This window comes from Sitophilus oryzae, unplaced genomic scaffold (assembly GCF_002938485.1).
Source record: "Sitophilus oryzae breed Bouriz unplaced genomic scaffold, Soryzae_2.0 scaffold_227_pilon_pilon, whole genome shotgun sequence".
NCBI classification, from domain to species: domain Eukaryota; kingdom Metazoa; phylum Arthropoda; class Insecta; order Coleoptera; family Curculionidae; genus Sitophilus; species Sitophilus oryzae.
In genome coordinates, this window is record NW_022146782.1 from 2,295,314 (window position 1) to 2,322,015 (window position 26,702).

The following is a 26,702-nucleotide window of genomic DNA, read 5'->3' on the forward strand; positions in this document are numbered from 1 at the left end:
GTCTGAGGGTTAGGCAACCTTAATAGTATTTTGAAGAGAGGTGTTCCATTTTAGAGTAACTTGCTTTTAAAAGCGGCCAATGTTTAATATTCATTTGGTCTCACCCTGTAGAACTTTTCGGGTCTAGTTTTAATTGGATTTAAAGTAGAATGGTTATTTTAACTGCATTTAGGTAGCTTTTATTGAAATTAAAATATATTCTTCATTTTTAGAAAACGTTACATATGACAAAAACCTTACATAATATGTATTTCTAATGAAACTCACCTTTATTTTTTCCTAAAATCCAAAAATCAATTAAAATATAGCTTTATCCAATACAAAGAACACAACTTTGGTGAGTAAGTTTTTCGGGACCATGTAGAACTGTAGTAATTTTAAAAAATGCTTTAAATTAAGTTATATGCTCATAAAACTGGCGTTCTCCTTGCGGCGTCCGCGTCGTATGAGCGCCACCCTGTAAGCAGATAGATACTGATTAACAATGACTAATTTGAAACATTTATTTATTGAAAATATTAATATTACATCCACAATCTTTTTGGCAAATACTATTACGATCTATTTTAAGTACAGATATATAGTTATGCCTAAACTCTACACGAATTTGTCACAAATAAAAATATTATAAAAATAAGTTATATAAAATTGTAAAAGGCTGGCATATTACAGAAAGAAATGATGCTTCATAATTACATCACAATTTAAATTAATCTTACACAATTAATTTTACAAAACATGACTATAAAAGTTGATATCATATAAAGGCCCTTTGGGGAGAACACAATAAAAATAAATAACCTAACAATTGAGAAATATATGATATCAACTTTTTTCACAAACATTTAAAATCAACTTTTACAAAATATTCACAATTATTTTAAAAGGAATGTAAATGAGGACAAGGTCTTTTTATTTCAAACTAGATGCTACTTAAATTTAAAATATAGCATTAAATACAGCAATAAAGAGGTAAAGAAGGGTAAACACTTCATTTCATAACAGAAAACGAATAAGAGGAATCTTAAGCCATAAAAACAACATAATTTTCTTATATTTAGGTGATTTTTTTCAGCACTTAAAACGAGTAAATATTTTAAAATAAGAATTTATATGCTCTTTCTCACAGCCTCAGACTCTTACTTAAGAAGAATGACTTAATATGTATATACGTATCTCATCTAGCATCTCATCTAGCCTTAGAAAAAAGTAGGGTTAACAAAATTTACAACCTAACTATACAAAGACTCCTAGAAGTATTTTCATGCTGCGGACACCGGGCGACATCTATTTGAAATTTAAAAAGGTGCTGTAAAGTTTCTTTGGTACACCTGTTAAAAATATCACAGCTAAATAATATTTATTGTTTTTACAATATACTACATATTAAGTAATACTATATAATACTACCGTATGATCGAGAAAAAACGGCATCCAGTTGGCTGAGATATGACGATCGATGACATTTCCCATATAAAATGTCAGCGACCTTCATTTCATAGCCATCGCTGACGCCGTTTTTATTCGATCATACGGTATTTAATACTATATCCATATATAGTCCTTTTCGCATAAGTTAGACCACTGAATAAAAGGATTAAGGTAGGCGTATATCAAGAAAAAAACGCGACAGCGATGGGACTTCAATATGGCTGATTTAAATGAATTAGTCATAGCGTTACAATACACAATGTCACATATCGTCAGTGAAATGTGATAAACTGCTAACTCCATTATTTCTAATTTTACAGGAGAGGAAAAACGGTACAAAAAAATATGTACACAAATGTAGGGAGTATTTTCATGCGTTAATATGATAAAGAGATAAGAATTTTATTTGCTGGGGAACAATTAATCTCAATATTTCCTGTTATATAATTTTTTTCAGACACAATAGGGAGATAGCAGATATTCGTCTTGTAGAAATAAGAAATAAAAATATACTTCTGGAGATAGCAACCTTTATTGTTTGAAATTTTGAAAATGGAATTGAATATTAGCCAAACAGGTTTAGAAATAATGAATTAAATTTAAAAAATATGATATTCATAACCATATATTTAGAATATCGACGGTCTAGAAGCAAAACATACAAGTCCAAAAACGAATAAATTTTTAATGCATTTTTAAAGAACTGAAGTAGCAGCATTTTGGACTTAATGAATATGAAAATTATTTAAAAATTAAACTTATAGTTCTTAAAGATATGGTAGAATCCTTCCATGCTTATCCAAATTTTTATACAACGGTAGTAGACCGAGCTTGTAAAACAGTGCGTAATTTTTTTTATTACTTTTCTCCTTATTTTTTTAATTTTTATAAAAATTGTGTATCATTTACATGGAAAAACGTTGAAAAAAAAACTGATTAGGTATTATGGAAATTCTTGTACAACTAAGTAATGTTTTTTAAACTATTTATAGCACGCCGATGAATTGCTCGTATATAGAGAATTTCATTTTTCCCTTTACCCTTTGCGGATACCCCGTATTAACAGAACGGATCAACGCAGGGTCGGACTGGCCATATTATACAGGGTTGTTCACCACATACGACACGGAGTATTGTAGCTAAACGACTAGATTTTTACAAATTGTTAAGTTTTGGATTCGTTGAAGGACTATTAGAGCTACAATTTAAAAATATTTTTACATGATACAGAGTGTCCCAAATAAATAAAAAATATCAAAGTTGTATTTTTTTAAATGGAACACCCTATATATTATTACATTTTTAGTTTCTACGATTAAAATAAAGGTAAATTTGATTAAGGTTTATCACACACCGTTTTTGGAATATTTTCAATTTTATGAAATTACAGTAAAAATTTTAAGGCTTTATTTCTCCGAGGGTATCGAAGTTTTTAATACTAAATATTTGCTGAAGTTTATTTATTGATCAGTTATTGTGTTGCAATAATAAAAACTTTACTACCTTATACAGAGTGTCTAAAAATTTATTTTAAATAATTACTAGCTTTAAACGGCCAATAACTTGTTTAATTTAAATAGAACACCCTATATATTTTATGAGAATCAGATGTACAATTTAATTGTCTATCAAATTGTATTATACCATTTTTTACCTATCTCTTCAAGTTTCCGTAGAAAATGCATTTTCTTGTAATTTAGAACTCATTTATCGATATACCCATGGAATACTGACATTTTAGATTATTTTTAAAGATGTACCAAATTTTTAAAGAGTACAGATACTAATATTGTCGATATAGTTCGTTTATTTCATTAAAAAAATAAAAAAAAAACTGTTTAAATATTTGTTAAAGATGACCAATTAATATGATTCCAGTATTCAAACTACATGAACTGACTGTTTGCATTGATTAATAATAATTGCTCCAAATACTAAAAAACTGAATTTTGTATGGGTATTAGACAGTGTGATAAAAAATAACACCTTAAAAATGATATTTCATTTTTTAATAAATGCTTATTTATAACAACAGACTTTAATTGTGATAACTTATTATTATATTGATTTCTGACTCAAATCCACATTTATTTAGAATAATTTATTAACGAACACAATTAAGTATGTAGTTAATTAGTATTTGGGCGGAAATACTGGTGGTATATTTAATTAATGGTATACTCTTTTATAAAGATTTAAATAGTTTTCTTTTTACAAATGGTTACTAATATTATCGTTTACTAAAACGATAATATTACTAGCCTGTACATTTTGTACATTTGTTGTTTTAAAAACAATCTAAAATGTCAATATTCCATGGATATATTGATAAATGAGGTCTAAATTATAAGAAAATGCATTTTCTACGAAAACTTGAAGGAATAGGTAAGAAGTGGTATAATACAATTTGATAGACAATTAAATTGTGCATCTGATTCTCATAAAATATACAGGGTCTTCTATTTAAATTAAATAAGTTATTGCCGTTTAAAGCTAGTAATTATTTAAAATAAATTTTTAGACACTCTGTATAAGGCAGTATAATTTTTATTATTGCAATACAATAATTGATCAATAAATAAACTTCAGTAAATATTTAGTATTAAAAATTTTGATATCCTCGGAGAAATGAAGCCTTAAAATTTATACTGCAATTTCGCAAAATTGAAAATATTTCAAAAACGGTAAGGTTTAAGTGTAATAAACCTTAATCAAATTTACCTTTATTTTAATCGTAGAAACTAAAAATGCAATAATATACAGGGTGTTCCATTTAAAAAAATACAACTTTGATATTTTTTATTTATTTGGGACACTCTGTATCTTGTAAAAATATGTTTAAATTGTAGCTCTAATAGTCCTTCAACGAACCCTAAACTTACAATTTGTAAAAATATCATCGTTTAGCTACAATACTCCGTGTCGTATGTGGTGAACAACCCTGTATATATAACTATTAGAGGGGCCCCAGCCTTCGCGGACCCCCTTTATAGTTCATTATTTATTCTTAACAATATTTGCATTGCATTGGTTTACCTTGCATTAGGGTAGTTTCCTGATTTCTATACAGGGCGAGTCTTAAATAAGTGCAAATATTTTCAGGGCTGGTAAATCTCGAAAAAAAAAACATATTTTCTCTTTACCGTTTTTTTCAAATAAATCCAAAACAACCGAGTTATTTCACTTTTAAAATTTCCAATTTTTTGCGAATCAGGATTATCTTTCTTGTAAATTTAATCTACTACCTATATTGCCATATTACAAAGTATGTTTTTAAACTAAAAATTTTAAAAAAAATCCAAATTTTCAAAAAAAAAATTTCGCGTAAAAAACCTCATAATCGTGTTTCATGGGTCGAAATATACTACTTCTAAAAATATTTGCACTTGTTTAAGACTCGCCCTGTATATAATAGGGAAAAATTGACCAAAACGTAAGGCGATAGTGCGCCCCTGGCCTAGTGCGACCCTGGATCGATGTACTGTACTAAAGAAACATACGAATAAGAAATGTTTGCTTTAGCGTGATCGTAACGGAAATTACGGAGATAGCAGCATTTCGGTGGCTATTTCAGATCACTTGGAGTATTTTCTTTAATGGGAAAAAATGTATTTTCTTTCCCTACTTATAGAGTATTTTTTTCTCTTTCTAATGGTATTAAAAAACTTATTAACGTAAAAAATGGAGTTAGCAGGTTATCACGTTTCACTGACGATATCAACACTAGGAAAAGTTACACGAAAAAGAACTATATACAGGGCGTAAACTAATAGTGTTTACTATACCTTGATTATCAGAAGAGGAAGATTCAAATTCGTAATCTGACGGGGAATTATCCAATTTGATATTAACTCCAGAGTCGGCACTATCATCGGACATTCCTTCTGTTTATAAACAAAGTTTGAATACATTATTATTTCATAATTTATTGGCATTTACAGAGAGATCAGTAAAGATAAAGACTTATAAAAATTACATTGGGCTGGCTATAGCCAATTGAATTCCAATATCACTACATTAAATTGAGATGAAAAAAACATCTCTGGACTGTAAAGGAGAGGAAAGAGATAGCAACAACTTACTGTAACTTAGTATCTAACTGATCATGTTATATTTATTATAAAAATTATGAAAAACTTACCTTTGAGTAAATTTTTACGTAATAACTTATCAGGCAATGGTAGTTCTGCTGGCTCGGGCGGTACCATCAAGGTCTTGGGTGAATTCCAAGGGTTGGATGTTAAATAACGGGCAGGTGAGACTAGATGTTCCGTGTTGCCTATCAAGGTAGGGTTCAGTGAGATAGGAACGCTCACAGAAAAACTCTATAAAAAAATTTGTTATAAAAAAACAATATTATTTTATTTTTTGATCATTGAATCATACCATAGAGCCTTCATATTTGGAAGGGGTGCTCCATATTGAGCCTGAACCCTGAAAATAATAAAAAAATATATGTAATTCAAGCTGGAATCTTTGGGTGGAAGTTTTTGGTAGTTAACAGAGTAAATTTGGAGTCCAGAAATACATTTTTTCCCCAAAAAGAGTTGAAAATGTTATTTTTCTTCAAATTTCCTTGTATTCTATCGCTGGACGGACTATAGATATAAAAGTTAACGAATTTAGAAGAGAACAAGCAGTAATATATTTTAGAATAGACTTACGAACGTTTTAGAATAGACTTGCCAGTGTTTAGAAATGTTTCTGTGTTTAGAATGGACTTATCAAAGTTTAGAATTTTTAGTAATACTTAAGAAAAGACTTACTGGTATTTAGAATAGACTTACCGTGTTTTAGTACGGACTTGTCAAAGTTTAAATAATATTTATCAAGGTTTTAGAAAAAAAACTTTTTAGAATAGACGCGTATTCTTTTAGAATAGATTACCGACGTTTTAGAATAGACTTACCTGGTTTTAGTACAGACTTGCCAAAGTTTAGACTAGACTTATCGAAGATTTAGAAGAAAACGTGTGGTGTTTTACATTAGACGCGTTTTAGAATAGACTTACCGACGTTTTAGAATATACCTGCCAGTGTTTAGAACACTTATCTGTATTTAGAATAGACTTAACGGCTTGCCAAAGTATCTGTATTTAGAATAGACTTAACGGCTTGCCAAAGTTTAGACTAGACTTATCAACGATTTATAAAAAAATAAACTTGTGGTATTTTAGATTAGACTTGCGGATTTATTTAGAATAGACTTACCGGCGTTGGAGGAGTATCAGGCTTGGGAGGTGAATACTTCTTTTTCGCTCCTTGACACGCGTCGTTTTGCGATGATCCTCCACCAGGGACACACCAATGATTCTGTCTTTCCATGTCATCAGAAGCTTCTGTTGCTAAATTACAATCCATCTGGTTCATCGTTAATGGCGTTAGTTGTTCTGTAATAATAAAAATACTTATAATTTTTTTTATTATCTCAAAAATTCTATTCTTACCTTGAAGGTTCCTATTCAACACGACCACGCTTTTCTTCTTGTTGCTCCTGATAAAAAATATCGAACTGAAATAGTTGAACAGCTCGTTGGGCGAGTTGATATTGAAGTTCGACAGTTTTATCGGCTTGTTGTAGTGTTCCATGTAGAGTTTCTCCAGTTGGGAGAACAGGACGGAACCCCCGTTGGTACAGATCACGTAGTATAGTTGAGCGGCGAGGACGTAGAGGGCGGTTAGCGATATGAATTCCATGTTGTTCATTGAAGATATCTAGAAGGGAATAAACATATACTTCGTGAAACATTACTTCATAAAACTCAAATAAATTCAAAATTAAAAATACTTACTGTAACTACGTTAGAGATATCTCTGATGGCATCCATTGAGAAACTGCTGTTGTAACTGCACTGGTATTCGTATTTGAAGGTGTTGAAGTCCTTGACGTGTGGAGGGTTGAGCAACAGAGCCCAACTCCTAACCCTCAGAATATCGGGAAGCATATCCATGTCGATTGGACGAAGCAATGACCCACCATTGCTATGGATTACCTGGAGTATTGGTATTGGAGAAGAAAAAATAAATCAATCCCTAGTGAACGCTTGATTGAATCAGTTGGCTATACTGATTTTGCTTCTTTGGTTGGCAATAGCGTCAAAACAACCCAAAAATTAAATATATTTAGATAATACATAAAGTAAAATCACGATCGCAAACCGCTTATTTTTAAAAGACTTTTTTTTCAAGAGATAACTAGATAAAATCATCAGGTTTGTAATGTTTCTGAGCATCTGAAATGGAATTATAAGGATATCGTTAGGGTGTCATTTTTTTATAACGAGAAAACGTCAGTAATCGCGATAATTTAAACACTGAACTTTTTAACACATAACAGGCCATAACTCAAGAACCACTTTAGATATTGAAACTTTTTTTATTTTTAAGATCGGATATTTTACAATATGTTTACATAAGAAAAATTCGATAAGGTTGTTTTTTCCATTCAAAAATTGTAAACAATCCATCCATTTAGTTTTAGAGCATAGCAATTTTCAGCAATCGTGTAATTTTTTTATTGATAAAGATTTTCACATACTGTCTACACAGAAAATACAGCAGAAATATTAACAAAGTTCTTGAAAAAACTACAATCTATTATTTCTAATAGATTTCGAGATATCGATTAGAATCGCTATTAGAATAGCGCGACCACTATCGAACACCCACTCAATTCCACTTATTTTTACCAAAAATTCAAGTGTTTCTAGCTTGCACTTAAAAAAATTCAAGCTATAGGGAAAATGACAACGACTCGTTAATAAATAAACAAATCAAGTATCACGAGACGTAATTAAATCGTGAAGCTGAACGCATGACGTACACCTTTCCCTAGAACTTTAAGGACTCACAGAGGTATTGATTGGGTCGACCGGTCAACTGCGACAAATCTGCTATATCCCCTTCCACGTCACAGTTTCTCGGTTTATTTCATACGTTTGGCAACGTGGTTACTGTCCTCTCTTTATTCAGTACATTATAAACGCATTGTACTCTTCTTACATACGGAAATCTCGACCCAAGACTAACCTTTGCCAGCCCTTAGTCTTAGACTAGCTAGTAAGGAACAGAAATTGAAGCCAAATTTTTGAGGTGGAGCTATACAAAATCCACATAAGGCGATCCTTTTCGTTCAACAGCTTTGAACTACGTAGGCGTGAGAAGTGCTTCGCGATTAGTTGATTTATTTCATACTAACCAATAGAAGCAGTTTTCTAAGTTCCTATCTACCACCTAAATCAATTTAGCGTCTGACTATTCGCGCCTTTACTTATATATTTAAATTTAATCTCTGACATATTTAAACGAAAACAAGAAACAGATAGATATGATGAATATCTAAAATAAGAGGTTGAAATAATGCCATTACCAATAAAAAATAATATTGTTACGTTTTTCGTCGGTTCCGTGTGGATAGAAAGTCACAATTTATTTACACTAAGTAACAAACAATAACGATTAAAAGACTTAAAGAACTATATACAAACTATTTATAACTATTTATCTAGAAAGAATTGATTTTGAATTTAGCGCGACAACTGTACTCGTCTATTTATTTCTGTGCTCCTCAGGCTCCAACCGTCGGATTTTATACCCACAGCTAAAGAGTTCTCGAATAATCCATAGATCATTAGGTGCATAGAGAAGGTTTCGAATGTTCTCGTATGTACTACTCCATCCCAGTGGAACTCGATTGTTCTCGAACGTTCGAATGAATCATTACGGTGTCCATTCTTTAATGCGATATTACGGTCATCTGGGGGCGGGACATATAGTTAGGTTAGTCGAGTCCACACGGGTCAACAATATATTATACATAAAATAGAAGAAATCAAAAACAGTTCACGATCGAAGGTAAACAGATTATAAAACATTACTTATACAGGTTGTTAATTTGTTTATTACTCGCGGCAAGAGCTTTATGGTTGAAATATGGCAACCTCGGCCCGCTCGTCGATAGACGACGCGACGGGACGAGTCGGCAGAAAACCCTATAAGTGCATGCGTTCTCAATAGGCAGTGTTGCCATTCTGTTCCCTTATAAGTAACTGTCCAGTTAACAATCTGTATACTTACTTGTTAAAAATATAATATATAAACGTGTGAATAGCTAAATTTATTTATATTACCCAATAAATTTTAAAACCCTTGAGAAAACAAATCCCCGATTTCCGAAATATCGAAGTATCGATATCGATGTTTTTCATCGATTACCATCCCTATACCTACAACACTTTTGATCAGTAAATTACCTGAACATAGTCCGAGAGTTTTTCCACCACTTCAACTATAGTTTCACACTGGTAGACTTGAGGATTCAGAGGATAATTGTATTCTTTGAAATAAAACATGGGAAAGTCATCCACTCTTAAGCTGCCCCCTCCTGGACCTTTAATGAGCTGGATAACCTGCGATCCCAAGATTTTCAGCGATTGGTCCAGAGTTAGGCAGACAATACGCTCACCATCGGGCAGTTCTTTTATCTGATCAACGCCAAAAGAAGAAATAAATATTTTTTAAACAAATCAACAGGTAGAGAACACAAAATGATGTTATGGCGGGACAAAGACTTTCACAAAGACTATAAAATAACATGAATACCGTTTCAGTTTCAGAGAAATAAGTGAACATAGAGGTTAGATCGTTATGAATGTGCCAGAGATATAGGGATGCGGAAAATAAGCATTCTCAAAAGTGGCTCACCCATATAACTTTTTTTATTTTTTCAGATAAAAAAAAACGAAATTTGGTATATTAGTATATGACGTAAATTAGGATTGATTGACGTATTCACTTGTTTTCGGTCACTTCCTGTTTAACCGGAAATGACTACAGCTTTTGATTCTTAAATGGCATCCTCGGTGTTTTTTTACTTTATTCCATAGAAAACGAGACTCTAGGTAGAATGACATATCATATGCCAATTTTTGACAGTTTCGTCGAAAAAAAATCGTATTTTAAATTTCAATCTAGAGTGCCATGGCTGTGTTAAAAACACTAATTTTTAATCCAGGAGTCTTGGAAAAATAGATTTGATTGTCTAATGTTTTTCGTGTCTTGTTCTGACCGTTTAAAAGATACCCAAATCGTATTTTTAATCATATCTCAATTCTTTCAAATGGAACGAGGGTAGCTCATTAGCATATTTGGAAAAAGCATTTTTTTATGAATAATTTGGTACCACACACTTGGTATTTCGAGTCAAATTGTCGTTATGAACCGCATGTTACAATTTCAAATAAGATTTTCTTCTAGTGCAGTGGCGAAAAGATTTTTGGACGCGCACTTATTGAAACTCAGTGGCGTGCAGTCTTAATGAGATCAGGATAGGCAAATATTTGTATAATAATAAAATAAAAATAGCATAAGTAATTATTATAATTTTTTTTCTCTAAATTTTGGGAAATTTGGGTAATATTTGTTGGATTATTAAGAGCTATAATGTAAACGCATTTTTGCCTACATTATGTGCACGCCACTGTTGAAACTCATTCTCCCTATATCCCCCTATATCTGTGGCATGTACCCATGTTAATCTATATCGTTTAGGTTTACCTCTACCACGTCTGGAATAGCTTCGAAAAGTTCGGTTAGTTTGGTAAAGCCATAATCGGAAACCTTGCATTGGTGACCAAAATGATGATGGTATGAGGGAACGAATCGGTTAAAAAGCATGGTATAGTACGGGGTGTGCCTTAATAAATCTACTACCTACAATCCAAAGAAGATTTAAAGCAAAATTGCAAAATAAATTGTTTCTCTTTAAAAATATTTTTTTTTTAAATTCAGGATGTTAATTTGTAAAAGCATATGATATACAGGGTAGTACCAAGAATAGTTAACCTAATAGGACTGCCCATTCAGCCAAAAGTGTCCGCCAGGTGCATACAAAAACTCCTCGCTTTGTGACGTCATTGTAGTCCTTGTCATGATTATTAGTCCTTATCCGGCAACCAATAATACACACACGTGCATTATTGGTTACCGGATGCAAAACGTTCATTATTTAGTTTATTTATTTAAACATCTTATATGTACGCAGTATAGAAAATTAACTGTATAAATCTTATTAAATACTTGGATAATGCATTTTTAAGAACAGCAGTTCCCAGCAGCACCTTTTGCAGGCATTCTTTTTAGAGTACTTCCATATTTTGATTTAAAATAATTAATAAACAATATCGTAGGCACTTAGTAAGCACTTTGTCACAATCCACAACACAAAATGAACGTATTTTATACACTCTATAGCTCTAAAAACTTTAAAAACACCTTTTTCACATTTAAAATTGACAAAATAATTAACTCAAAATTTCTCAGCTGTTATTTTTATAAGTTTGCCATAGGCAACTAATAATACACACTATCATGACAAGGATATCGCCAATACAATAGGTACAATGAGGTCACAACTGTCAGCTGAAGCGCGGGAAGAGGCGAACGTACGTCTTATGAGGATGAGCAATCCTATTAGTTGGGGTAGTACTGCAATCGGAAAACTTTGACGACATATTCTGCAGATAAAAATAAGTAAAAACCTTCGTATGAATTCATGTCCTTAAATGCTGCGTTTCAGAGATACAGGGTATAGAAGTTTCATTTTTATTTTAGTTTTATTCCAAATAATTATATTAATAACTAAAAATTTAAATTTCCAGCTAGAGGTCAGGTGGTAGCTCTGCTGTAAAAAGTGTCAAAATATCACATTTATTTTACTTCCTAACATTGTCATTCGTAGTGGAGTGGCGTTGTGAAAGGCGCTTATTTAGATAATATTTTAGTAAAATGTAAAATCTGAATTTTTTCTCTACATTACATTATTTACTTACTTACATGGTAAGAAAATCATAATTATAACCCTGTTAATAATTAATAATGTTTTTATTAAAAATATATTCCGGTTTATTCTAAAATTATCTTCAGAATCTAAAATAACATACAAGAATTTTAAAATGATATTACATTATGAAATAATATTTTTTAATATACCGGGTCGTCTCAAAAGTGGCTCACTCCTATAACTTTTTTCAAATAAAAAAAAACAGATTTGTATGTTAGTAGGTATATGACATAAATTAGGATTTATTGACGTATTCAATTGTTTTTGGTCTCTTCCTGTTTCACCGAAATGATTACATCTTTTGATTTTTAAAGGCACCCTCGGTATATTGCTACTTTATTCGATAAAAAATGACACTCTGAATAGAATGACATATCATATGTCAACTTTTGACATTGTCGCTTAAAAATAAATCGTATTTTAAATTTCAATCCAGGGTGCCATGGTGTTGTTAAGAACACTAAGTTTTAATCAAGGAGCCTTGGAAAAATAGCTTTGATCGTCTAATGGGTTTCGTGTCTTGTCTAGGCCGGTTAAAAGATGTACAAATCGTATTTTTAATCATACATATGTCAATTTTTTCAAATAGAACAAGGGTGACTCATTAGCATATTTGGAAAAAGCATTTTTTTATGAATATATTGATACCACACATTTCGTATTTCGAGTCAAATTGTGAAAAAAGTCTGATTTCGGTGAAACAGGAAGTGACCAAAAACAATTGAATGCGCCAATCAATCCTAATTTATGTCATATACTAACATACTAAATCTTGTTTTTTATTTGAAAATATAAAAAAATTATGGGGGATGAGCCAGTTTTGGGACGCACCCGGTATAATAAAGACAGTACCGAGTTAAATAAATGTAGTTTTCATTTTATCCACTTCCTTTCACCTTCCTTGCTTTAATGGAACAGATTTATGTTTTCTCTAATTTACATAATAAGACATCACTTAACCAGAAAAAAAATTACAACTATCATATTTTTTTTCCTCTCCCTGTCGCCGATTCTATTATATCTGTGGAATAGATCCTGTTTTAATTAATATTAGGGGCTGTAAATATTTGACTAAAATTAATAATTTATTATTAATTTCAAAAATTACGTAATTTCGATTATAAAATTTCTTCTATGACGTGTATTTTATTATTTTTATCCTTTTTGAACTCTAAACTTTTATTTAAAAAACCTGTCCTAAATCTTAATAAAATATAAAAAAGTTTAAATACGATATATTTTTAATTTAATTATAGCTTCATTAAAATAAAAAAAATTACCCGGCTATGATACGGAGAGTTCAGGTGTACTTGAAAAACGAAAGACAATGTTGTGTTTCTCGGCAGAGTCGTCAGGGAACGACCGTTACGACAGAGATAACCTATCTATCGCTCGTGTCGCACTCGTTATAACCTAAAACAATAACACAACAATAACAAGACATTGTCTGACCGCATGTTCCAGCTATTTATGAATGAGATGCTCAGTCTATATTTTATTTTAAGTCTATGGTTTTAGGACATGAATTCATACAAACTTTTTTACATATTTTTATCTGAAAAATGTGTTATCGCAGTTTCCTGATTATTTGTACTTTGAACTACGATGTATATCTTCAACACAAAGTATATTAAGCAGAATCACATAAAATAGGCTTAATTAAATAATTAAACAATACCTCCTACAATACTAAAGCCACAAAACTTACAGTCTGAAGCTTTATTTTTAAGGATGTATTGGATTTATACAGCGTGTTCCTTAATGACATGCTAATATTTAAGGAGGCGGTTCTGGGACCTATTCTAAGAAAAAAACTTTGTATGAATATATGTCCTAAACATCTTAACTTTTCAGATAGAGTCGTAAAATTTTCATTTTTTTTCAAAATATCTCTGATGTTATATTTATACACGTCTTCTATTCATCAAAATGCTCATTTTGATATACAAAAAAAATTGTTTTATTGCTTAATTTCCTTTGAGCCGATGCAGAATTGATTTCCACACAACAGTCATCGCATCAGATTTTCAGCCAGTTGACCCTGAAGTAAACTGACTTTAATTTTTTTAACCAAAAACTATGCGTTCGTTGGACGAAAAAAGTCAGGAGATAAAAAATGTTTGGAAATAAATGGAAACTTAATTTTTATTTTAAAAGAAGTCAGTGGTGTACCACTCTTTCCTCCAAAAATATTCAATGTAAAACCCGTATGAACGGCACTGGTTGAAATAAGTAAAATTCTTTGTACACCAAAAAAGGTATTTTGATACATAAAAGACGTGTATCGAGTTTCAGATATCTTTAATAAAATCAGAGTTATTATATGAAAAAGAGTTTTTTTTAGAAAACTTTACCACGACGAAATTAAGATGTTTGGGACATACATGCATACGAAGTTTTTCTCTTTTCTCACGTGTCATTAAGGAACACACTGTATATACTACATAAATGTCAAAAAATCTAACCTCATTTGCAAATTGCTTGGTCCTGACGATCTCCTCAGATGTTTGTTCCCTTTTCGGTACGGAAATGAACACGTTATTGTCAGTGGTTGATCTCGTGATCACTACGGTGGTTTCCGAGACTTCTTGCAACAGGTCGTCGAAGGTGCACAGTCCGTACTCCACCGGGTTGAATTGTTTGTTGAGCACTTTTTCGTAAGCCGCCGGAAACGCCGTAAAGGTGATTTGTTTGTTCGGTTGGACCTTCAGCACTCGCAAAAGGTCTGATGTGAAGCGACGAATTTGAGCTGAATGGGTTAAGGTGATGATTCTTCTTGTTCCATCGCCCATGATCTAGAGAAAAACGTCAAGAGTGATAGACTAAGCTTGCTTTGAATTGCCTAGAGGACTACAGTATCTAGATCGTAGTGGCACAGATTATACATATTATAAACTTTGTTTTTTCTTTATTGTTTTTCGGGGTTCCAATTTTCGGAATCGGGCACTAGTTAGGTTACTAGTTTGCGGACATAGCACGCCCACTTATGGCCTCTAAAATTGTGCACAGGGCTTGACCGGCACAGTTATTGGAGAGATATCGGAAAACCGAATAGCGTCATGCAGTATTTACGCGTACCATATCATGGTTACGATATGCGCGAGTCAATTTTTAACGCAACACCCGCTAATAACGTTACCGCCTGACGTAATTTGCGGATCAATTACACTAAGCGCTATTTCTAAATAACGTTTAAAAATTGCTTAAATGGGCATGTGCGGGTATTTGACAACCGGGGCCGGCCGGTGAGATCTTTTATTTTAGGTTATGTTTGAATTGTTTTTAATTATTACTTTAGTTTTATTAGGTAATTTGATATTTAAGTAGCTGGGATTAGTTTTAATTAAATAAATATGGCCCAAAATATGGATTCCACCTCTTCCAATATTAAAGAACCTATAAAGAGGCTTAGGTGTACAGCAGATGACGACTTAGCCCTTCTAAGAGAATTTGTTGCTTGTTGCCCTAAACCCACTGGCAGACGTTGAACAATAAAGCACTGGGAATAAGCACTTTAAACCTTTAGTTTTAAAATACCTAGTAAACAAAACAATTTCAAAGTTAGGTTAAGTTTAAATAGCGGACGCGACGCGAACAGAATTCTTTCCAATCCTATAACTATAAATGAAGAGAGTTAATACCACCAATACCACCTCACGTAAAGGAAATAACAGCTGGCCTTATTAACGTCCATGCACGCTATTCGGTTTAGCGATATATCTCTATTATTTTACGCGAGTTTATTTTTGCGCACAGGAAATTTTACTCGTTTGCACATCGTCATAAAAAACAATTTTCGTACCACGAATATATAGGATACCTAATCTGTGGTAGTATCTTCAGTTTCATAAAAATGTAGCACAGTAATGTGAAAACCGCATCTTTGTATCGCTACTGATAAACAAAGAAAAACATAAACACACGAAAATAGGACACCCTATACAAGACACAAAATTAATAATTAATAATACTTTACCTGAACTACATGAGAAATAGATTCAAACAGATCCAAGAGTTTGGTGTAACCGTAATCCGCCACTCTGCATTGACGGCCGAAATGATGATGATAAGCCGGAATGAACTTGGTTAGCAACAGCTGACACTTCTCCGTCGTTTTCAACAGATCCACCACTTCCCTGCACAGCAGGTTCACGTTGGGGACTAAAGATGGCGCTACACGGCATTGGTCGTCGGCGTTTTCACTCTGACACAGTTTTTCCTGGATGATTTTGACGTTTTTGTTCGAACCGACTAGTTTGATTTCGACGTTGGGTACGCATGTGACTAGGTGTTCTAGGGGAACACCGCTTTCTGATACAGGGAGGGATTCATGGTATTCTTGTTCGTAACATTCTTGAAAGCTGAAAGATGATGACAAAAAAATAACATACAGCGTGATACAGGCATACATTAATTATTATTCAAAGTGTGTTCCGAACTGTATTCCAGTAACTTTGGCAGCATATTCTGCAGATAAAAATAAGTAAAAATGTTCGTATAAATGTATGTCCTAAAATGCTTAGTTTCGGAGATACAGGGTGTAGAAGTTTCATTTTTATTTAGATTTTTTCCAAATAATTTCTGAGTAACATCAATATTTAGATGAAAATTGCTGTCTGGGAGTTTTTTGACATGAGATTTTTGATTTTTATCAATATGACTCCTACTTGTAGAGGGCGCCACCTACGTTGTTTTTAACTTGCTTGAATAGTAATAACTTTTCATCCGTACCTGTATAAAACTATTAAGTAAAAAAATATACACTTACGTTTTTTATGATTAATTTTAAAAAATTAAAAATTCCCAAATCTATCATTTCAGTCAAATAACTATCTACTCAACATATTTCATATCATATCATATTTCCATTCTAAATATCTTGAGAATGGTTGCTCCTAACGATTTTTACCAAGAAACATTTTTTACGTAAAAAATCACGGAAATGAATATTTTTTCACTCAGTTGTTTTATACAGGTACGGACAAAAAGTTACTACTCTTAAAAACAGTTAAAACACATGTAGGTGGCGCCCCCTATAAATAGGACTCATATTGACATCAAAATTAAATTTCTTATGTCAAAAAACTACCAGACACTAATGCCCAACCTAATATTGACGTTACTTCAGAAATTATTCGAAAAAAATCGAAATAAATATGAAACTTCTATACCCTGAATGAAACTTCTATGTCTCCGAAACTGAGCATTTTAGGACATACATTTATACGAACTTTTTTACTTATTTTTATCTGCACAATATGCTGCCGAAGCTTCCGGAATACAGTTTGGACCACCCTGTATACAGAAATCCTCTTAATTTAAATATCATCAAAGTCTTTATTTCTAGAGTGGTACATAGTTTTACAAATTATAATAAAATATAAATAGTAGTAACCTAGTTACCTAATCAGTAATATAATTCATACAAGTACGTGAATTCATAATAGATATCAATATAAATATTTAGAAAAATAGCCTTACGTAATTTGCTTAGAAAATTTACACCATCGGAATTTGACGATCACTGCAATATTTATCACATCTTATGATTTTGCAAAATTTTCAAAAAATATTTCAATAAAAAAGTTCGCTTAATTTAATTTCAATAAGGTTTATAAACCAATTTTACTCACCTTAAAAGTGGCATTGAACCCATATGCAAAGACAACAAAGCCAATAATTTGGCAGTGAACAGTGACAATGTCATCATAACGCTAGGTATATATCCAGAATTCAATTCAAAGAACCCTCTGCTTTGTAAACCTTTCGGACAATGAATTATACAGTATGGTACCATCATCTAAAAAAACACCCTCTTTTTAACCTATAAAAATAAAAATACAGACCCGGTCATCCTTAATCTGTGGTCTGGATTTTAACGTGTAAGACAATGATGGAGGTGTAGTTTGATATATTTCTTCTCTAACAGTGATTCCAGATGTTCCATTAAGAATCAAAATTACAGCTTAAATAGGTGTGTCAAATAATATTGCTGCCAATATTAGACAGGTAATATATTGAGAATTAGTTTTAATACTACAACCAACTGCCATATGGAGGATCCGGCAACACTGCATTTATTTATGTATCTGTCAAAACTACTTTTATCCTTGTCTTCTGCGTTAAATTACAGAGCAAGCATTTAGAATGACTATAGGCAGTATGTTCATGATATAAAACCTGAGATAAGTTGTTTGTAGGGTTAGTTTTTGCCTCTTGCGTTAAAGAAATCATCCTGGACCCCATTTCGTCGTAGATTTTGACAGAATCCTTCAATTTGTTCACTTCCGACACTGAGACCGTGCAGTGATACTTCAATTCTAGCTGTTCCATAAATTTGAACAATGGCATCCTTTTTTCTGGCATGTCCTAAAGTTTGTAGGTAATATTTGAAGTAAAAATTAGGTACAATGAAGTCAAAAAACACCAACACCAATTATTTTTATATTAAACAAGAAAAAATTAATTTAGCTGAAATTTTGAATGCGCGTATAAATAATTTAAAAAAAAAATGAAGAAACACATTACTAAAAATTGTATTAATCAATAATAAATATGTAAAAAGTAAAAATAAATCGTAAAAATAAAAAAAAACGATTAAATAAAAGTCGCCTTGACTAGGATTCGAACCTGCCTTACTACGGCTCCAATGTCATAGCAGCGTAAAGTCCTAACGCTTTAACCACGCGGCCATCGAGGACTTGAAAGATTCTATGTAAAATTCTTACTTAAAAGATAATGTTTAGTGAAAGTACTTTTTTATTTATAAACATTTATTTAATTCTGTTTTTAGTATTTGTTCTTATAGCGGCAACATAGATACATTATCTGTAAAAATTTCAACTGTCTAGCTATAACGGTTCATAAGATAAATCTTTGTGACAGACGGACGGACGGACAGCGAAGTCTTAGTAATAGGGTTCCCGTTTTTACCCTTTGGGTACGGAACCCTAAAAAGAAAAAAATAATTAAAAAAACTAAAAATTTTACCTGTAAAATATTGACAACCATGATCTTCAATTGATCAGGATCAGGAGAATTGTTCTGAGTATAAGATATCACGATTCTTTTGTGCCCTAATTTCTGCCTGTGTAACTGAGATATGACGTATTGCGCGTCGTGTGCGTTTAATACTCTGAGGTTGGCCACTGGTGTGCCATCGGCCTGCACTACCACGTTGAGATGTAAAATCTGAAAATTTCGAAACACTCAGTATTTTAACAGAGAAATGAGTATACAGAGGGGCGCCATTTTTCTCCTTTTTTATTTTCATGTTAGACTTGGCTTAGAAATAAAGATAGCTGTCATTTTATATGTAAAACTAGCTGACTAGAGGAGCGAGGGGATCTTTGACAGTTCTGTTTGACGATTCATTTGACACATTTGAAATTTTGCGAATTTGTCAGTCTCTACTGAGCTTATTTTATGTTATTTGTTATTTATTCTGCTACTGATAGTTGTTTAAAGGTAGTAGATCTAGAAGAAAATTGTGGTAGAACTTAAATTAACAGTAACAATATTGCGATTTATCGAAAAAGACTGTAAAATAGTTGGTTGTGTAGCGTGCGGTAGATCTCGGCAAAAATTGAGTGAAATAATGGAACAACTTTTCGCTAGTAAGTGACTATATAATATACATACGTGTAGTAAACCGATCATTTATGAAATTCACTTAAATTAACTAAATTATATATTTTTCTAGCATTTTAGCTTTTATTTATTACCTGTCAAAGATTAGATGTCAAAGAATTTAGATACGTTAATTTGACTTACCTGCTTCAGTAGCGTATCGGATGTTTGTGGTAATAAATAGTAGTGGGAACTATCGAATAAATACTATCGAAACATTCGATAGTTGCAATTCATTCGAATAATTCGATAGCTAGTAAGAAAACATTCGTCGAAAACTATTCGAATAAAAATATCGAATAGATGCGTCATCTTCCTAGAAATATATTAATTCGGCAGCAAAAACCATTCATTTATAAAATTCATTCATATGTAAAATTCATTTATTCGTCAGGATCGATTATAATAAAATATAAACTGGATTTTAGTTGTCGCCCGGCGACGTAGGTTTCTTTCCTAGAAACCCGACAGCGGTCGGTGGCAATGGTATGAAAAAAGCCGGCATCTTTGATTTTGAGTCAGATAAAGATAAGGACACATTATTTTTTTATTGAGGTGCTAGTATTTACACAGAAAATACATTATGAACGGCGCTGTTGCCGTATATTCGTATTAGTTGGTATTAGCAAAGAATATTATTCTTTGGTATTATAGTTAGTTAGGGATAGTATGACTATATATTTTGCATTTTTTATTAATATTCTGTTGTTACACTGCAATAATACTTTATATTTTGGATGTAGGAAAATGATTTTTAATGTTTTAAGCAAAACTGGTTTAATAAATAATAATAACAGTAATAATTTGTTATACCTATTAACACCAAAATTTAAAATCATTTAATATAAACATTTTTTTAAGTAGTAGCAAAATATAAACAACAAATTAGAAGTCCAAATTATTTATATTAGATCCTATTTAAAAATAATATAGTTTCTAAATTTTTTGTGTGGCAACGTTGGTTTATTAAATAATAATAATTACAGAACTAATTTGTTATATTAACAACAAATTTTAAAATCATGAAATATAAACATTTATTAATTTTTTAAGCATGCAGTGTAATAGAAGAAAAATATAAATAAAAAAATAGAAATCAAAATAATTATATATATGTGTATTACTTTTTATTACTTTGTATTAGTATTTAAAAATAATATTTGCTTTTACTGGCATTTACTTTAAAAAATAAATAAAATATTTATTCGCAAAAATCTAAATGTAAGAGAATTAGAATAAACAAAATACAAATATCGTTAACTTTTTTTTTAAATTGGCACGTGTAAAACTTTAATCAATCAATTTAATTTTCCCATCCCAAAATTTGAGTTCGATAACCATTTACTTAACCACATTACCACATTACTTAAATATGATTATTAAGTTCAACTAATTCATATTACTAAAACATCTAAAATACAAATACATATGTATTTTTAAAATTAATTGTAAGTTCACCTCATCTCTCTTAAAAGTTGTTACTTCTCAAAATTTCCCATTAAAAAAATAGACCATATACCGTATAAAATTAAGTAATTGAAAGATCGGAAAATCACACAAATTTTCAGAAAAATTTTAACCACCTGCACACGTACACAATCATCAATTTAAAAAAAAACACTACTACTTTAGTATTTTAAATATTTTAATAAACGCAAAAATAGCACAGTATTTAGAAGGCAAGTTATAAAAATTTGGAAGGACTAATGATGCACTGACGCAGACAAAAATCAAACGAATACTAAATTTCATTTATAAAAAGCATTCGATAGTCGTGGCTTAACGATAATCATTTAGTCGCACGGCGAGGTTGTCACATATGCTTTAGTATACAAATGAATGAATGATTTTATTCGAATGAAACCATTCGATAGTTGAAATCATTCATTCAGTAACCATTTGATAGTCTAATTCATTCGATAGTTCCCATCGCTAGTAATAAATACTTATTATAACTTATCTATTTTTTGAATTTATCTATTTAGAATTATATATTTTTATAACAATTTTAATAACTACCAACATTTATTCACAACGTAAAATAAAACAACAAATTATTGAGTCTACCCCACATCTACCCTACATCATAGTTTTACATTTTTTAAATAAAATTAGAACGACACTGATAAACCGGAATTTAAGTCGGCCATATTTGAGGCCCACGCGGTATACCTAAGATTTTTGATATGCTCCTTCCTTAGTCTTCTTATTCAAAGATCCAGGTAGTGAGTCTGAGAAACATTTTGAGAACCGCTGAGCTATATAACAAGGTCGTTTTTGATGCTATTTACAAGTTATTTAAAAAAAAACTACAACATTTTTTTCTTACCATAACATACTCCTTAATCATAGCACCAAGCAGTCTTCTAAGCTCCTTAGTTTCGATATTAGGATCTAAATTTGTTATGTTTAAGTCCACCGGTTGATTGTTTTGTATTTTTGTACTTGAATCGTTCAAAAGGAAATTCTAAAAACCAATAAAACCATAACAAAAATTAATTCAAAAATAAAACAATAATACCTTTGGTTCTGAATCACTTTGCTCAGAACTTCCGCTGATTTTATGCACTCTCCTGCTACAATTAAGGGTATACGGCCCCAAAGCGGCGTTTAGTTGTTCCTGAGGGGTTCCCAGTCTGCTGACTGGGGCGCTTCTGGAGAACTGAGGTACCTGATCGTAGCTGATGTCCATGGGTGATATTGGGGGTGGACCCATGGGATTGATAGGATGGAAAAGGTTACTCTTACATGCTGGACCCGGTTCCTAAGAGATCAGAATAAAAATATGCATTATACTTGTGAATTTTAGATGTAGAGTTGTTAATTTTTTGTGTTCAAATCCTCAGAAAAAAATAAGTAATCATAGAGTTGGCCTGGTTGGTTGGGTGTGAATTGTAATTCACTGTAATTTCAGTCTTCACACAATGTTTTCCAGAGTTATACAGGGTTGTTCACCACATACGACACGGAGTATTGTAGCTAAACGATTAAGTTTCTACAAATTGTAAGTTTTGGGTTTGTTGAAGGACTATTAGATCTACAATTTAAAAATATTTTTACAAGATACAGAGTGTCTCAAATAAGTAAAAAATATTATAGTTGTATTTTTTTTAAATGGAACACCCTGTATATTATTCTATTTTTAGATTCTACGGTTGAAATAATGGTAAATTTGATTAAGGTTTATCACACTTAAACCTTACCGTGAAATGCTGTATACTGATATATTCAACTGATATTAAACAAAAAGAGAGAGATCATCTACGTTTACTTATTTCTCTGAGTGTTAAAATGTCAGGAATGCTTCGGGGTATTCACATATTGCTATAAAGGAAATTTCTTGAAAAAGTAACCTCAACTTTTCTAGCAATCAGACTCGGCCTTTTATTGTCATCATGAATATCGTTTTAATTATTAAAACTTAACAGAGTTATTCTAACTATATATATATAGTCTGTCCTGCGAGAGAATATATGTTTTCGAGAGACCATACACCAAAAAAAGAAAAAAATCTACTTTAAAGTTAAAATGACAGACAATTGTCTGTCATTTTAACTTTAAAGTGTATATAACTCATATATTATTACCCTGGACAGACTATACTTGGAACGTTACCTGACTCCTTCTTCTCTGTCCAAAATCTCTCACTTCTGAGCCTGATAAACTACAAGGATACCCGCCAAATCCAAGCAATGGCGGAGGAGGTATGGTGTTAAATGGTTGCTGCTGACTAGACCTGTTGTCACCATTTTTAATTTTTTGTCCTAAATATATTTAGGCTTAATAACTAACAAGATTTTCATAGACAATATTCATAAAACCAAAAGATGTACATCATACAATCGAAAAAAAAACGGTGTCACGGTGGTCTTTGAATCTAAAATAGATCTTAATTTCTGTCAGTCCCACCTATGTATATATGCAATTTATTAAAAATTTACATGAAAACATGAATTAACTTAAATGGAACAAAGTAAACATTTTCTATGACAGTATATCATATACATTATTATAGGAAAGTTATTATAGAAAAAAAAACGGTGTCATGGTGGTCTTTGAAATTAAATTTGATCACAGTTTCTATCAGAATGACCTATATTATGTCATTTATTAAAAATTGACATGAAGAAATGTCACAAATATTTAAATGGAACAAACATGAAAATGTATCATATAATTGAAAAAACACGATGTCATCGTGGTCTTTGAAATTAAATTTGACCATAATTTCTGTCAAAATGACCTATATATGTCATTTATTAAAAATTGACATGAAGAAATGTCACAAACTAATATTTAAATGGAACAAAGTAAGCATTTTCCAGGAAAATATATCATATAATTAAAAAAACGGCGTAACAGTGGTTTTTGAAATTAAACTTGATCATAATTTCTGTCAGGACGACCTCTATATGTCATTTATTAAAGATTGACATAAAAAAATGTCAAAGTAGTACTTAAATGGAACACAGTAAACATTTTCCAGGAAAATATATCACATAATTGAAAAAAAGGAGTCATGGTGGCCTTTGAAATGAAATTTGTTATAATTTCAGTCAGACCGATGTATTGACCGACAAAATTGACACAAAAAATGTGAAAAACTAATATTTAATTAAAAAAAGGAAACATTTTTCAACCAATCATTTTTTACGTGTAAATCCATTCAGAAAAAATACCTTTTTTTCAAAATTGATTTGTATCTGAGAACTTTCTAAACTATTTCCTAAATTTAATAGAAATTTTTGTCAAATTTCTAAGTCAATTTTTAGTAAAAGACATACAGGTATCGGCTATTTTGGCGCGGTTTTTTTTCGATCACACGGTATAAGAAATCTATAAAAACTACTTACCTGTATAACTACGTAATGAAGGCGATAAAACCTTAATTTTACTGCCGAAAACATCTTCACCCTGTATACGTTTCTGAGCCCTAAAAATAATATTAAAACATTTTTTTGAACACATGGAGCAACAAATTTTAACTCTTTTATCCTAATTTTAATAAAAAAATTAACGATAACTTACTTATAATTTCGCTCATAAGGTTTGAAATGAGCCATTCCCACAACAAAAATGTAATAATACTTTTGTTTAAAAATGAAAATCACTTCATTAAAAATTAACTGATCATTTTAGTAGCAAGACGACAGTCTCACTGATTTTTTACAGTTGTGGCAAATGATAAAAACAGGATCTTTTTTAGGCTCAGAGGAGTTATAAAAAAATGGCGAATACAAGTTTTATCTTCAATTGTTTTTTTTTCAAGAATTCCAGAACAAACAATAATGTAAACACAATAATTCAAAAATATATATTAATATTGGGTATAATATTCAATACAGTGAAATAAATTAGTTTAAAAAGTGTGTTTTATAGAGTTTATAATTTAATTTTTACGTACCTTAGTGCCAAATCGTAATTTCCAAACCTAAGAAAAGCTACGCTTTTATCTGGAGTGAATTCCATACATTTTCCCCCACAGTTAGCCGTCAGCTTTTGAAGCCTACATTTTACTCTGGCCTGTTCAATATTTTTAGGTAAATTCGTCACTTCTAAATAATACACAGTGTTAGAATCCTAAAAAATAACACATTATCACATAACAGAATGTTTAGGCATAAAATAACTCACTACAAATTTCTTTCCTACACTTTTCGGTAAGTCTTGGATCAGTCTGTTTAAATAAATATGCTCGTTTGCACAGAAAATTAATGCTTCTGCCACATTTTGCTGGTGTACCAAATATACCTTAATTTTTTTGCGATATCTAGATCAATTTTGAAGATTGTTATGAATAAACAGTAAATTATTGGTGATATTTAAAGATAACACAAACCTGAGATCAGATAAATCACCAGCAAAATTTATATCTCCTGAGATCAGTACAATTGCAGATGGGGCAGGATTAACTTCTGCAAATCTTCTTAACGATTGCCTCAATTTTTCATCGGCCGCATTTTTGGAGGTAGAAGATACATGAATTAAATTAACCTAAAAACAGACAATATCTAGATGTTTTTCAGTGTTTAAATTGGTGGTATACCTGAGAATCGTGTAATTCCTGCAATACTTGTGGATTTTCTTTTTTAACATCGCACACGACCACAAATTCAGATTCTCTGTAATTCTCCAGAAATGTTTCCCTAATTTTTTGTACTAACGAGGCAGCACTTTTATGTTTCGGTACACAAACATTTTCAATGTCCCAAAATATGCCCATAGGTGGTAGTTTTCTTGCAAAACCTGGTCTTCTTCTGTATTTTTTTACCGAAACATTTGATCCTAACGTATTATGTAAAAGTAACTTTGTCGTGAAAGTGAGATTATTCTATATTTACCCCAAGTAATACTGTTTGTAGAGCTATCAGACTGAGACGAGCAGCAATAAGAGTTATTGGCGCTTACAGCTAGTCTAGGCGGAGGAGGAAATTTTGATTTTGTACCTGTGCAGTCCGATAAATTAAGTTTTTCAAAAGCTTTGTTTTGTTCCAAATCGTTGGAATCGCTGGAATCCTGCTTGGCGTTCATTGTGCGTTATTGTAAACCTTAAATTCTACTTTATAAAATAAAATGTTATAAAGTCAGACAATTAAAATGGGAATAGGTAGATAAAAATATCATACTGACTAGAGGTTTGATAACGATAAAGCTTACAAATTAACTAAGCATTGTCCGGGTTTCAAAGCATTAAGGGCCTTAAATGTAAAGGTTTAAAATTTTCAATGCTTTTCACATAACAAACGGAAAACGAAAAGATAAAATTGATGTTTATTTTATGAAAGGAACAATAATCAACATAG

The 26,702-nt window shown here is 31.4% G+C and overlaps 1 protein-coding gene across 3 annotated transcripts; it reads right to left on the minus strand.

The window, feature by feature from the left end:
- Window positions 1-489: 489 nt before the first annotated feature.
- On the minus strand, window positions 490-26,667 carry LOC115884342 (meiosis regulator and mRNA stability factor 1). 3 transcript variants are annotated; one of them, XM_030902898.1, is made up of 24 exons: window positions 26,557-26,663; window positions 26,241-26,458; window positions 25,946-26,184; window positions 25,739-25,893; window positions 25,534-25,669; window positions 25,304-25,479; window positions 24,753-24,832; window positions 23,515-23,663; window positions 22,421-22,663; window positions 22,229-22,366; window positions 19,261-19,461; window positions 18,451-18,639; window positions 17,904-18,070; window positions 16,247-16,631; window positions 14,736-15,065; window positions 10,986-11,141; window positions 9,683-9,913; window positions 7,223-7,423; window positions 6,878-7,145; window positions 6,642-6,820; window positions 5,818-5,865; window positions 5,573-5,756; window positions 5,217-5,315; window positions 490-1,331 (listed from the first exon to the last, which is right to left on the minus strand). In XM_030902898.1, the coding sequence occupies exons 2-24, from the start codon at window positions 26,428-26,430 to the stop codon at window positions 1,288-1,290; spliced, it is 4,188 nt and encodes a 1,395-aa protein (XP_030758758.1). In that variant the 5' UTR covers window positions 26,431-26,458; window positions 26,557-26,663; the 3' UTR covers window positions 490-1,287. The 3 variants fall into 3 exon arrangements, with proteins under 3 accessions (XP_030758758.1, XP_030758757.1, XP_030758760.1); XM_030902897.1 differs by having other exon boundaries at window positions 26,241-26,667; XM_030902900.1 differs by lacking the exon at window positions 10,986-11,141 and having other exon boundaries at window positions 26,241-26,667.
- Between the last annotated feature and the right edge of the window lie 35 nt (window positions 26,668-26,702).